Genomic DNA, 14,747 nt, shown 5'->3' with positions numbered 1-14,747 from the left:
TTGAACTCAGCTCTTCCTGATTCCAGGCTCAGCCCGCTATCCACTGTGCTACCAGCTGCCTCTTGAGAAAGTATTACATCTGTTAAAGCTGAAAGGGACCACAGAACAGAATGTCAAAGCTAGCAGGGATCTCAGATCATGGATTGTAGAAGACACCTTATAGATCTAGCTGGGCCTACTCAAAATTATAGAGTCTCGGGTTGGAAAGGACCTCAGAAGGCATCTGTCTAGTCCAACCTCTGCCTGTAATCCTTTCTGTAGCATGCCTGCAAGGAGTCATGGGCTCTCTCCTTGAAGAGGTCTAGCAATGGGAAGTCTGCTGCTTGCTAAGGCAACCTCTTTCCCTTTGAAAGCTTTATTTCTTTATGTGGACCTAAAATCTGCTTCCATCGCTCCTAGGTCTCTCTGGGACAAGCAGAGTAAAACACATCCTTTTTCCACATGATAGTCCTTCACATGTCACCCATTACCATTTCTTCTTCTCTAGCTAAACATCTGAAGTTTCTTCAGCCATTTCTCACATGACTTGCTTTCAGTCTTCTCACCATACTGGACTCACTGTTTTGTCAGCTCTCAGACCTGAATGATGATCTAAACATTGCCTGATCAGGGCAGAATACAGTGGGGCTCTTACCTCCCTTTTTCTTTAGTAGATGCATAGATCATTTTAGTATATTTTATTCCTGTTGAGTTTGCAAGTCCACTCAAAGCTCCAGCTCTTTTTTAATAAAAATTATTGAGTCACATCTCCCTGGCCCTGTTGTTGTACAGTTGATTTTTTGATCCTAAGTGCAAGACTTTACATTTATTCCTGTTTAATTTCATCTCACTAGACTTAGCCTATCAGCTTAGCCTGTCAAGAGCTCTTTGGATCCCGTCTGTCATCTAGTATGTTAGCTTTCCCTTTCAGCTTTGTGTAATGTCATTTGAAGATTTGATAAGCATGCCATCTGTGCCATCAGTCAAGTCACTGAGCTGAGAGCTGAGACAGATTTTTGGACCACTTCACTACAGGCCTAGCTCCAAACTTGACAAGAACAGCAACTCCTTTGGGGTCTGATGGTCATATGCCTAATTACAAATCTACTTGCTTATATTATTGCCCAGCACTCGTTTCTATCTTGTCCACCAGAATAACATGAGAGCCTTTGTAAAATGTTCTGCTGGATTTGAATGAATGAATAAATTGTTAATTAAGCACTTACTACGTTCAGAGTGCGAAGAACACAAATGGAAAAGCAGCCTAGCCACTGCTCTTGAGGAGTTCATATGCTCATGGGGGAGGCGACACGTATGGAAGGCTTCAGCTGCAAGTCAGATGGAAATTCAGATATTATCTCCTTCTACAGCATTCTCTTCTTTTACTAGCCAAGCTATCTTGTCTTCTCCGAGAACAAGCTTTGTCTGGCAGGACCTGTTCTTGATGAAGTTAGGCTGTTTCCTGTTGATCACTGTTATCCTACTTCCCTTTCTAAATGGCTTCAAATAATTCCCTTAGTAATTTTAGAATTTCAGAAAGCATCGTAGTCAAGCTTATACCTTGGAAACTCCTTTCTCTTCCCTCCTTTGGGAATGGGGCCAATATTTGCCCATCTCTAGCCTTCCAGTCCTTTTCCCTCTCTCTGTGATTTTTCACACATCACTAATAGGGGCTCAGCCATCATACCTGCTCATTTTTTGCAATGCAAGGGTGTTGTTGAGGATGCACCTGGGAACTTGAATTCATCTCACTGATCTTGGAGTTTAGCTTTCTCTTAACCATTTTTGTTTTGTCTTTTCCAGTGCAAAGATTATTCTCCTTGGTGTAGAAAACACAAGTAACATTAGAATTGCATTATCTGCCTTCTCATCAACTTGTTTTCTTTTCCTTTTCTTTCTTCCTTTCTTTTCTTGCTGTTCATCTTCAGTTCCTTGCCCCTGTTTTCATATTCTATAGCATGTACTGTTTGGTAAACTTTTAACTGTTTTTGTAACTAACGGGTCTCCTGTGCTTATGAAGCCTATGTAGTATTTGATCAAACGCTAGTGTTTACCAGGGCTGAATCATAGAATATCAGAGTTGGAAGGTATGAAAGAGGATGAACTAATCAGTCATTAAGCATTTATTAAGTGACTACTATATGCCAAGCACTGTGCTAAGCTAAGGAGTTACAAAAGAGGCAAAAGACAATTTCACCTTCAGGGAGTTTATAATCTAATAGCTAACATGAAAGCAAATATGTGCAAATCAGACTATGTACAGGATAAATAGGAAATAATTAGCCAAGAGAGGGTGCTAGAATTAGGAGGAATTGGGGCAGGATCCCATCTACAACATGCCTGACAGATTGTTACCCAACCCTTTGTTGAATACTCCCATGTAAAGTTCCCCTTTTGGTCCTATGATTTCCTCTTAGGCCCAAATCTTAAATCACTCTTCCAAGAGATAGTCTTTTACATACTTGAAAACTGCTCTCAAGCTGACTTTTCAGGTCTCCCCCTCCCCTCCATGTCTAGGCTAGACATCCCCATCTCATGTCCCTCCTCTCGAGATTCTCCAGCTTATCAATGTCTTTCCTAATATATGATGCCTAGACTAAACACAGCACTCCAGATGTAATCTCACCACAGCAAAATCATTTCAGCCTCTCTCCCCTCCTTCATCTTCGTTCCTACCTCCCCCCGAAATTCCTAACATTCCTACCCCCCAACAACAAGTTCCTTGTTCATGGGAATTAGGTCCAGAGTATGGAGTTCCTCTTGGAGAAGAACCACCTCTACTTTTTGAAACAAGGTCACGTTCATTGTAGATGATTGCATTGATAGGGGAAAGAACTTCAGTGGATGTCTGTTCCAATCCACACCATAAAAGAATTCCATCTCTAACACAATCAATAACTGACTTTTAATTCTGAGCCAGCTTGTTCTCTTTTTGTATAGCTCTAATTGTTAGGAAATCTTTCCCTTACCTCAAATCTCAGTTTGCCTCTTGAGACAGTAAGCACTCACTAAACCTAGCATTTGCCAGGTACTGCTAGCACTGGGGATACAGAGACAGAAATGATATAAGCCCTGTCCTGGAAGAATTTAGATTCTATTGGAGGGACAATATGTACGCATAAGTATAGAACTAGAGACTGTATCTGAACCTGTGATTTCAGTGGTATAGGGAACTCCTGTATGAGAAAGCTCCCTCTGCTTATTCAGGTCAGCACCTTCATTGTATCTTGTGGTCTTAAGAGAGGACTTTCTGGCTTTGAGATCAGCTATCTCTCATAAGAATGTACGAAATGAATATAAGGTCACTTCAGGGGTCAGGAAACACACTAATGGTGGAAGTGTTATTTGAGTTGAGCTTTGAAAGAAACTAGAGATTCTGTGAGGCCAAGCTGAGGAGAGGTAGTACATTCCATTCAACAGGGACATGGAAGGTCATTTGTGAAGAACGCAGTGTGGTAAGGGGAGTAATGCCTAATTAGGCTGGAAAGGCAGATTGGAGCCAAGTTGTGAAGGGCCTCAATGCCAAACTAGCCGTTTCTATTTAATCCTAGAGGTAACAGGGAGCCAGGGCAGTTTGTTAAGCAGAGCAGTAATGTGGCAAGATCCCTGCTTTATGAATAACATTACTATGGCAGCTGTGTGGAGGATGCCTTAAGGAGGGAAGAGAATTGAGGCCAGGAGACAGTATAATCGCCTGTTGCAGCAGTTCAGAGGTGAGTAATGAGGCTATGTGTGAGTGGCTGGAAGAGGACACAGGAGCCATTGTTAGTTGCACTCCTTCCTTAGTCTGTCATTCTTATATTTTTAATTCCTGGACCAGAATTCCAAATCCCATTCTCAGTTACCATCTTATTAACCAGCTGTTCACATTCCAAATCTGCCTTTTACTTCTGAAGCCCTTATTTTTAGTTGATAACAGCATTAAAAACAGTGCCTTTACCCTGAAGGTCTTCTATTTTGTGCCCAGGATATAAAACAAAACCTAGCTTGGTGTAAGTCGTTTTCGTTTCTTCAAGTTTCTGGGGATATATTTATGCATACATTGATCTCCAGAAGTGGATAGTAGTCATCAGGTTCGATAAGTCTCGGGGACCTCTTTCATGTCTGAGACTAATGCCCTTGAGCAGATAGCATATCTCCTTTGTGTCAGCTCCACATACAGCTCCTTAGCAGGGAGTAGCCTATTGCTACTGTTGGCATCTTCATGCAAGCAGGATTGTTTTTCTAGGCCCAACTCTATATCCACACCATTATCCCTTCAGAGTATACAGAGTGGCTTTTCCGCTGAGGGTACAGCTCTGTCCATTCTTATAGCTGTTGTATTGCATAGCTTCAAAGAATAATGCTCCTTTTTCTTCCTTTCCTTCTGTTTCACATTTTTTCTTAAACACTTTGCCTCTTCAGGCTATTAAAAGTACTTTATTCTTTTTCTTTGTTTCTAAATTTTCAATTTTAAAACTCTTTCATTTTATTTTTCAATTTAACAAGCAGTTTTCCCTCCCTCCCTCCAAAAAGGGGAAAAGGAAAATAAAACTTATAACAAGTATGTATAGTTGGTCAAAACAAATTCCCATGTTGTCTGTGTACAAAAGTGTATGTCTCATTTTGCATCTTGAATCCATCACGTCGCTGTCAGGAGGTGAGTAGCATAGTTCGTCATCAGTCGCCTGGAATCATAGTTGGCCTGGTTAGAGTTCTTAAATCTATCAGAGTTGTTTGTCTTTATAACAGTGTTATTCTTGTATAAATTGTTCTCTAGGTTTTGCTCACTTCATTCTGCATCTGCCTTCCTAGGTTTTTCATACACTGTCCTTTCCATCATTTGCGCACTAGTATCATTTTCCCTGAGAACTTGGAAATAGACGTTTCTTCAGTCTTTTCAAACCTTGTCACAGGAGACCAGCCTCATTGTTTGGCATGCGTAGCTATTGTTTAGTGGCAGCAGAAACCCCAACATGATGCGTCCTGTAAGTCATTGTAGAAGTCTCTTTGCTCTCCACACTTCTCGAGTAAGATCCTCCGTTTTCTCATGTTCTCATGGTGGCTAACTCCCATTTACACATGAGGAAACTGGCCTCGAGAGAGGGAGTCGGTTATCAAAGATGACACAGCTAGTTAGTTCAGAACTGAAACCAGAACCAGATTTCCTACCTCTTGGACTAGGCCTTTCCCCATGCCATGTTTATGCAAAGATAAAAGCTCTGTCTTTGTAGGTTTGTCATTTGTGGTGCATAGAGGCACTAGGTGGTGCCATAGTGAGCAGAGCACTGGAGGGTGTTGGACTCTTCCCGATTCTTCATGACCCCATTTGGGGTTTTCTTGGCAAAGATATCAGAGTAACCCAAGTTCAAATCCAGTCACAGAACAGCTGTGTGACCTTGGGCAAGTCATTAGGCATCTGTCTGTTTCAGTTTCTTCATCTGTAAAATGAGAGAAATGATAGCATCTACTTCCCAGTGGCAAACCTTAAAGCGCTGTAAAGGTGCTAGCTTTTTCTGTTTCTGAGTCTTTGGAATGTCAGGGTACGAGGCCTTGTAGCCGTGCCCCTCAGTGCTTCCTTCTCCATTGTGCAAACATGCCTTGTCATTTTTTTTCCCAGCTTTTTAATATTTTGACCCCTTCACTCAATAGCTGCGGTGCTTCATTATCTCAAGGAGAAGGTGTTGAGCTCTTAGTGGAGACACCAGGGGCACACAGACTTTTGACAATATGCTGGAAAAGCTTCAGGCTCATCCCTGATAACAGCACTTATGTGGAGCTGGCTGACTTTGGTCACACAGCCTCTCTTATCTGTTAGCTCTGTGACTTTGGACAAACCATTAAACCTACGTGCCTCAGTTCCTTCATTTGCAAAAATAGAGGAGTTGTACTAGATGACCTCTGATGTCTCTTCTGGCTCTAATATGTGGTCCTATGATGATCACCAGGATTTTGGCCACAACGTGATTTTGTTTTTTAGCCACAGTATCTCATGAAGACCGTCTACTAAGGCACGACAGAGTTGGTCTTTGTCTGTAGAGCTGGTGTGCAGTCTGATAAAATCACAGCTCTCTGAAGCTTTAAGATAAGTTATTTTAACAAAGTTTGTTGAGCAGTTAAATTATCTTAATGTATAGTTTCAATTATAATCGTAGCTTACCTATTTATCACACCCTAGATACTTTTCTCATAGTAGTCCCATGAAATAGAGTTGTGCAAGCATCATCTCCATTTTACAAATGAGGAAGCAGCCTCAGAGAATTAGTTGATTTGTTCCGATCACACAGGTAGCAAATATAGGGAATACAGAGTAGTCTAACAGTTTGGTAGTACAAATACAACCATCTTTAAATTATACCTGGTAATTTGGTGGATATGGAGATTTAATTTCTACTTTAAAAAAGGTATGGCAACCATTTTCTAGCCAACTCAATAAGTTAACCTTGTTTGTGGATTGTTTCATATTTTTATTCTTGAACCAATTTTCCCTACTTGCTTCTTCCCCATCATGCTCTTTTCTCTGGCTAGTAAGCATCAGGGAAAATTGGCTTCCAGTAGTGGCTTTCCCATTCAATAGCTGTGTGGCATTGGGCAGACCCGTCACCCTCTTTGGACCTCTGTTCTCTGTTTTTTTGTTTTTTTTAAATTCCCTTTTTCCTCTTGTAGTGCATGATAAATTCTAACTCTTCTAGTAAGTGAATCAGAGAAGCACATAGTCTCAGAGACTTGGGTTCAAATTCCACCTCTGAGACATAGTGCCTGTGTGACCTCGACCTAGGTACTTAACCTTTTAGAGAACTTGCTAAGATTGTAAGTTGCGATGTAGTTGCTGATTTGTACTGGTAGAGGGAGTTTTCTTCTGTGGAACTCTCTACACTGATAATATCATAGGTCCAGGCTAAAAACCATATAAAACATCTATAATACATATATATATATATAATATACACATGTGTATGCATGTATAGATGTTTTCACATATATATGTATATGTATTTATGTGTATAGATGTGTGTGTGTGTGTGTGTGTGTGTGTGTGTGTCTGAATTATTTTGACTCTGCGGTCTCTTTAAAATCAGTTCCCTGCTTCCTAGGCCTGATGTGCTGATGATGTCTTCTGGTTGAATTTTCAGGAGAATTCCCACCATCACAGTGACTCTGCAGATGACTATAAGCAGCTTCCATATAAGGAAGACAAACCTCAGGGGCCCTTGGAATCTGATTCTGTGGAATTCAACAATGCTATAAGCTATGTGAATAAGATCAAAACCCGTTTTCTTGACCACCCAGAAATCTACAGATCATTCTTGGAGATATTGCATACTTATCAGGTAAAAATGCTGGGAGCCAGATTAGGGAATGTATTTGTGGTATTATCCAGCATTATGTATAGGTAAGATGAAAGAGATTTGATAACTCAAGAAAGCCCCTTGATGTGAGATTTAGACCTCTTGTTTCCTCCCTCTCATAAAACCTCAGTACCCTGTTGGCTCTTAGGTGGTTGATAAGATCTCAGGGACCCAAAATGAGTGGTTCAGGAATTTTCCAGGTGTCTTAACAAGTCTGGGTTTGTGGCCTGGAAGCTTCCCCTGTTGGGTCTGAACTGTTTTCATATAGTATGTGTGTTTCTTTCACCAGCATTATCTGGGGATGTGGAGATATGGCCTTCAGTTCCTTATTTCTCACCAGATACACTCCTGTCCCAACTCTAACTATATTTCATATAAGTAAGGCTTCTCCCAGTCCCTGCCTTCCTTCATCTTCATTTCTTGAGGAACCATCTTTAGGATGATTCTAACAATGAAGCGTCCTACTGTAGAGTCTCCCTAGAGACTCTGGAAGGTTTGGCTTTCTCTTAAGGTAACTTCCTTGCGTGGGGCCATACCTTGCTTCCCATTCAGATATCTAGGGCCATTTATCAAAGAAGGTGAAACACAGAGGGTGGAAAAGTTCTGAAAATAAGACCTAAGATTTCAAGATAAAATTATGGGAAATCTGAGGGTTTTGCTGTTTCTTAATGGATAGATGATATACCTGAATCAATAACCATAAGGTCTTAACAATAAAACCTATTGAAAATATACAAGCTTATTTGGCATTTCAACCAAGACTGATAAATCTTGAGTTTTTTTTTCTTGGTGTGTGCCAATCATCAGCTTGAGATTTGGCTGTATGAGGAAAATTCTGCAGTGGAACTGAAGAATAGAGTTGCATTTGGGCTGGGTCTTGGAGTGCCACTGAACTTTTAACTAATTGTGTCCAAATGAGAGATAGTCCCACATTTGTTTGCATTCCTTTGAAATGTATTAAGTAATGTTTCTGTGGGGGTAGGGGTGGTGAGGAAAGCCAGATAATATCTTCTAATTATATTTTTTAGGGAAAAAAAGTAATGGAAATTGAAAGTGAATTACGATTTCCTAAGTAACTGTTAGGTTGGGAAGGCTCTGCTTAGTGGGAGGGGTAAGCTTGTTAGGGATAAAAGTCATTCATGAAATCCTTTCCACAGTTAGTAAAAAGTCATTGAAAGGGAACTTGATTTTGGAGGAGCAGTGGGAAATGGCAAGTTGACTTGGAGGAGATTTAAATCCTGTCTCTCTAAGTCCTGTCTCAGACCTATCTCTGTGACCAGGGGCGAGTAACTTTACCTCCCACAGCCTCCTTTTCCTCATTGTTAAAGTGGGCAGTATACTCCCACCCCCCCACCAGGATTTTGAGACAAATCTCAGAGTCCTGTACAAATTGATTTAGTGTTGTCCTCATCTTTACCGTGGGGGATCTTTTTTGTGCTGCTCCTTGTTGGAGTGGTGGCTTTTTCCCTTTGTATTCTTTTGTAATTTTTCTGGTATTAGCTTGAAAAGTGCTCGCTTCTGAAAGAAGCTAAATTGCTGCTTCCTGCTTTGCCCTCCTCACCACCGTGCAGGTGGGTCCTTTGGTCATTTAAGCCTTGTCCTGTACAAAACTTCCCTTCCTAGAGAAAGGAAGTAAAAGAGTGTCATTATTGGAGATCGCTGAAGGTTTGCTAGGCAACAGGTTTCTAATTCTCCTCTTTTCCCCGGAGGGAATGTTTGTTGCCAGCCTGGCACACAGGCTTGTCTTCATTGCATGCCAAGCTGTCAATGATCTGCTTTTTAATTTTCTCTCCATAATTTGATGCTCGAGTGTTACAGAACGACTCTCTTCATCACAATGATTCATACTTCCTTCCCTGTGAATTGACAGAAGGAGCAGCTGAACACTAAAGGACGCCCTTTCCGGGGCATGTCAGAGGAGGAAGTATTTACCGAGGTAGCCAATCTCTTCAGGGGACAGGAGGATCTACTTTCTGAGTTTGGACAGTTCCTTCCAGAAGCTAAAAGATCTTTGGTATGTACTGAGATGAGTTGGACTAGCCTCACGGGTGGCTCGTTGGCTGGTGTAATGTTCAGTGCTGCCCTGTGTGGGTTCATTTGGATCATTTCTTATTGGGAAACTTTACTAAACATATGAAGTATGGTGACTTGTCATTGACAGCCAGAGGGCCTGGTACATGTGCATGGTCTCTTTGCTATCTTCAAACATTTATCTAGCTCATCCTATGAGCTTCTGGAGAACAGGGGTTTTTTCTGTCTTTCCTTTTGGGTTCCTGTAGAGATTGTACTTAAGAGTTCTATGTATAATGGGCTCCCTCTTACATCGTTCTACAGAACACTAAAATTAATTCATTGTATAGGCAGTCCACAATCTATATAGAGGTTGTATTGCCAAAATCCATTTATAAGTTAGTTGGTTAGAACTCAAAATATATTTTTCCATGGAAGCAGTATTATACATGTTGGCTGGTTCCCAAGTTAGACCACAAAACCTATTTAACCCATAATATGCTTGATGGATTATGCTGATAGTTCTTTTGAGCAAATTACCACCATTTAAACGTGTTTAAAGCATGTTCAGAGTTCCAACTTGGAATACCTGGCAAGCATCTGCCCTTGTTAAGACCCCAGCATATATTCATCAAATACATGGATAGAGTGCTAGTCAGAAGATCAAACATTTACTAGATTTAGGACTCTGGACAAATTAATATTTAATCATCTCTCAAGGTCTCAGTTTCTTGATCTATAATATGGGAAAAAAATAACTTTTGCACCTAAGCATCTAGAGTTGATTCCCGTGGGCTTAGAGAAGGGAGACGACACCTGGCTGTTGTGGTGAGGAGTGAGACTGAGGTTGGCGGTGGCAGGTGGGGAGGGCTGGGACTGAGGGTATTTGGGACAGTGAAAAGGTGGGATTGAGGAATGGGTGGTAATGAGCAGCGATGAATGGGGTTTTTATCTTTCTTCTCCCTCTTTTTTTTATCCTCCCTCTTAACGATCTTGGGGATAAGAGTTAAAGAATCACAGGCAGCAGGATGCAGTGATGTAGGGGAAGGGAAATGGGCTAAAGCCTGTTAGCTGCAGTAAGAGGTGGAAATTCCTGTGGGCTCCTTTTTTGTAACAGGTGCCTCTCAGTTGGAGGCTGCCTATATTTGGAAGTTCCTGGGTATTTTCTCTCTCTTCTTGATATACTTATCTAGGGGAAATCTGTTTCTGGTGAGCCTCATGAGCAAGTAGCCTTTATGGGGCTCAGTAGGCCAGAGTGTGGAAGGTAGAGGTTCATTACTGCCCTTTTTTGCCTTGGAACACCATCTGAGTACCTCCTCTTTCTTGCTAGGAATTAGAAGGCTAAGGGCTAGGGGAGCTGAGGACATTTCCCAGTTCTGTTGTCTTGAGGTGAGAAAGAACACTTGAGTCAGAGTCAGGAGAATCTGTGTTTGAGTTGTGGCTCTCCTACGGTTGTGTTGAGACATGGGAAAATCATGTTTCCACTCTAGTCCTCAGTTTCCTCATCTGTAAAAGGGGGGTGGTCTGGATGACTTCAAAGGGTCTCCGTTAAACATCCTGTAGTTCTACATGTATCCAATTTTATTGACTATTTTACATTAAATTTAGCAAATATACCTTCTGTGTATGACACTGTGCTAGGGCATGGGAGTATATTTTCATATGAGAAATTCATGAAGTATTTTGTGAGATCTAAGGTCATTACTGGTTGAGGTCAGTGCTTTGTAGCAGAGGTACCATTTCAAATGAACTCAGAAGGTTTTGAAATGTGAGTAGACACACAGTAAGTAGAAAGCATCAAGGGCTTCAGGCATAGATCTCTGCCCAAGAAAGAATGAGTTTGGCATCGTGTGAAGCTTGAAAGAAAGGGAGAATGGATGTAGGATTCTGTTCTGCCAAGAGGCTATCGTGGTAATCCAGAAGATGGTCATGAGGGTCTGTCCCAGGGTGAGTGCAGCGGGAATAGAGAGGAGCAGATGGATAGGATAGATTGCATATGAGAGGTGAGGGGGACTGGGTGGGGGGAGATGACTAGTTCCAATATGTATGTGAAACATGGGAAATTATATAAAGGGATCAATACCTGAGGCTGAAGTTTCATTTGTTCAGCCATTAAACAGTAAGCTCCTACTGTGTATCCTGTCAGGTATCATCTGCACTGGAATACAACAAGAAAGACGATCTATTTCCTGCCCTCAAGGGGCTTACAGTCTGGTAGAGGAGATAGCACATGGATGGCTATGATGCTAATTAGAATATGATAGATGTAAAAGAGCACCTCAAAAATATTGAAAGGGACAGAATATTTCTAATGGGGATAGGGATGATGCTATCAGGGAAGGGTTCTTGGATGATGGAGAATGGGGTTAGAGGGTTAGGTAGAGCATTCCAAGCACAAAGAACATCAGGATCAAAGGCTTGGGTAGGAAACTGTAGGATGTGTGGGTGTGTTAGGGGTCGATGAGTTAGTTATCCAGTAGTTTGGCAGCTTGACTTGGTAGTAATGGGGTTACCACCAAGAAATGTTCCTACCAGGATGGGTGACTTGCTGAGGCAGCATTTGTAAGGCCGCTTATTTGGAGAAAACCTATCCTAGAATATCAGGTGAGGGGACGTTGCTAGGTCTAACTTCCTGCCCATCGTAGCACTGTTGGCAGTAGTGATACAGTCTGGGTTTGAATACACCAGTGATAGGGACTTTGACAGGCCAGGCAGTTTGTTTTCTGAGCAGATCTGATGAGGGGCTTCTTACATTTAGCCAAAATTGGCCTCCATGTAACCTCCTTCCCAGCTTGGCCTTGAGCATGAGAGGCAGGTTGGTATGATTGGAAGGGCATTGAATTTGCAATGAACCTCAATTAAAATCTCTGCTCTTGTTACTTACCCTTGTGACCTTGGGGAAGTACAACCTCTCTGCATCTTAGTTTCCTCATCTATAAAATGCAGTGGTTGGATTAGATGCTTTTAAAAGTCCTTTCTAGTGCTAAATCCTGTGCCTTCTGTGGTTCTACTTTTACCCGCTGGAGGGGACAAGCCAATGAGTTGGGCCCTTTTTGAATGTGACAGACAAGTCTTCTATGTAGGAGGATAGCAATTCCCAGGGGCTACTTCTGGTTTTTCCTGGTTGCCTGACTGGGTATAGCTGTCTTTGTTTTTTTGGAGGGTGGCAGCAAGGCAGTCAGGGTTAAGTGACTTGCCCAAGGTCACACAGCTAGTTATTGTCAAGTGTCAAGTATCTGAGGCTGGATTCGAACAAAGGATTTGACCAAGGTTGTTCTGACTCCAGGGCCGGTGCTCTATTCACTGCGCCACCTAGCTGCCCCTGGGTGTAGCTATCTCAAACTGTAGGCACATCATAGAAATAAAAAGAGCTCGGTCCTCCTTTGTAAGGGAGAGGCTTACCAGCAGCTGCATTCAGTGAATGATGGGTTCTGTGGAGAATGGAGACACAGCTGCCAGCAGACAGAGTAAAGGACATGGTAACCATGAGCAGCATGATGGCCTCACCAGAGGACGCCATCCATACCGGACGTGTGACTGGCTTTCACCAAGTTACTGTAACCATGGGTCTGTATCTGCCATCCCTTTGAAATTATCTTCCATTTACACTGTATGGATCTTACACAGACCTAGCTATTTACATGACCCAGTAGAACGTGTTTGTTTTTGTTTTTTTCTTTGGATCTAAAAGACAGGGCTTGAAATAGTGGTAAATATGATTTTTAAAAAATGCTTATTGACTGAAAAAACCCAAAGATGAAGGATCTGAGTCTCCCAACAGCCCCCACTCCTTGATCCCCCTTACTCTGTCACCTGATTTTTACTAGGAGCTCTTAACAGTGGCCTGGGAGCTTTTTTTGTTTAACATTTTGATAACTGTATTTCAGTAGAATTGTTTTCCTTTGTATCTAATTATTGTGCGCATTTAAAAATATGCTTTTGAGGAGGAGTCCTTAAGGCTTCCCCAGACTGGCTGCCAGAAGGGTCCTTGACACAAAGGATGATACCCTTGAGCTAGACCCACTAAATCTGGGGTTTCTATTTGCATTACAAAAATCTGTGAAGGGTAATTATTTGCATTTCCAGCAAGATCTTCTGGTTGAACTCCATTTATAAATATCCTATTCTATTAGATGCAGAGCAGGTTTGTCTTTAATAAGGCACAGTTGCTTATGGTTATATTCCTGGTCATTTATTAAAACTGAGAAAAAAAAAACTAAGGTAAATTCTGAGCCTTTTTTGTTAGTCCTGAGAGGCAGCCTGGCATAGTGGATTAAGGGTCAGGAAGACCTGAGTACAAGTCTTGCCACATAGTTTTGCTACCAGGGCAATTCACTTAATTCCTCTCAAGCCATTCTCAACCTGTAAGTGCTGATGAAGTCACAGATCTGGATTCCCCAGAATAAGTTTTAGGGCTGTGTTAGTGTAGACACAGTGGCACATAATGGAAGACCTTTGAGCCAAGAAGACTTGGGTTCAAATCCTGGGGGGGGGGGGGGGTTCTGCTTCCTAGCTTTGTGACCTTAAGTGACAAAGTTAATAAAGCTTGTATTAGTCGTCTCACTGAAGTGTACATAGAGTATTTATTTAGGTGCAAACATCAACTCCTCTGTAGAATGGGGCTGATAATCTTTATCCTTTGTATTTCAGTAGCTTATGGTGAAGCTGGGCTCAGCTGTTACATCAAAAATGTGTTTGTAAAGTATAAAACACTTAAAAAATTATGTGTTTATTATTACCAAAATAAGGTTAATACTGTTTGAGAGGGACTGTGCTAGAATGAACGGTCTAATGGACATAGGTGTCCAGAGTTCTATCCCAAGGCTTCCTTTTACTAAGGATGTTGGGCAAGTCTTTCTGAACCTTAGTTTCCTACTGCCAGCTCTGTCAACTCTGCAAGGCTTGTAATTTAGATCAAAGAACATAGTGGAAGCAGAGTGCTGTATTGATATATAAGGTGTGGTTGTTATTACTATCGACATTGTACTGTAGTGGATAGAGAGCTGAGCTTGCTGCCAGGAGGACCTGAACTCAAGTTCCCCCTGACACACCCTGGCTTTGTGACCTACCCTTCTCTCACTGTTCTGTGTACCTCTCTAAGATTAAAAGGAATAAAGAAGATGTCACACTGTATCGATGGAAGGAAGTCTCTTCACCAGAAAGATCCCCGTACTAGGAAAATCATAGTTCTAGTCTTTAATACCTTATCCTATTATTATTATTATTATTAGCTAATCATAATATTTGTATAACTAAGCCTCCCTTTGGCACTTTTCTCTGCCATGGAGATAACCCTGGTTCTTGAAGGCTTTGCTCTCAGAGTTAAGCTTCCAGGAGTCTTCATCAAGTTGGGCCCATTTTAAGAACAGGCCCAGGGACAGTGGCATCGTGGGCCCACCTGGGCCACCTACAGAGGCGTCTCACTCCGAC

General features: G+C 41.7%; 1 protein-coding gene across 1 annotated transcript in view; it reads left to right on the top strand.

Moving 5' to 3' along the window:
* Positions 1-14,747, top strand: part of SIN3B (SIN3 transcription regulator family member B) — a 65,181-nt gene that overhangs the window by 13,479 nt on the left and 36,955 nt on the right. Inside the window, exons 4-5 of the mRNA XM_036736586.1 lie at positions 7,092-7,289; positions 9,178-9,321. Of these exons, the coding sequence (XP_036592481.1) occupies positions 7,092-7,289; positions 9,178-9,321 (342 nt within the window). The remainder of the gene's footprint in view (positions 1-7,091; positions 7,290-9,177; positions 9,322-14,747) is intronic.

Source organism: Trichosurus vulpecula, chromosome 1 (assembly GCF_011100635.1).
Source record: "Trichosurus vulpecula isolate mTriVul1 chromosome 1, mTriVul1.pri, whole genome shotgun sequence".
NCBI classification, from domain to species: Eukaryota; Metazoa; Chordata; class Mammalia; order Diprotodontia; family Phalangeridae; genus Trichosurus; species Trichosurus vulpecula.
This window is presented reverse-complemented; position numbering and strand designations above follow the sequence as displayed.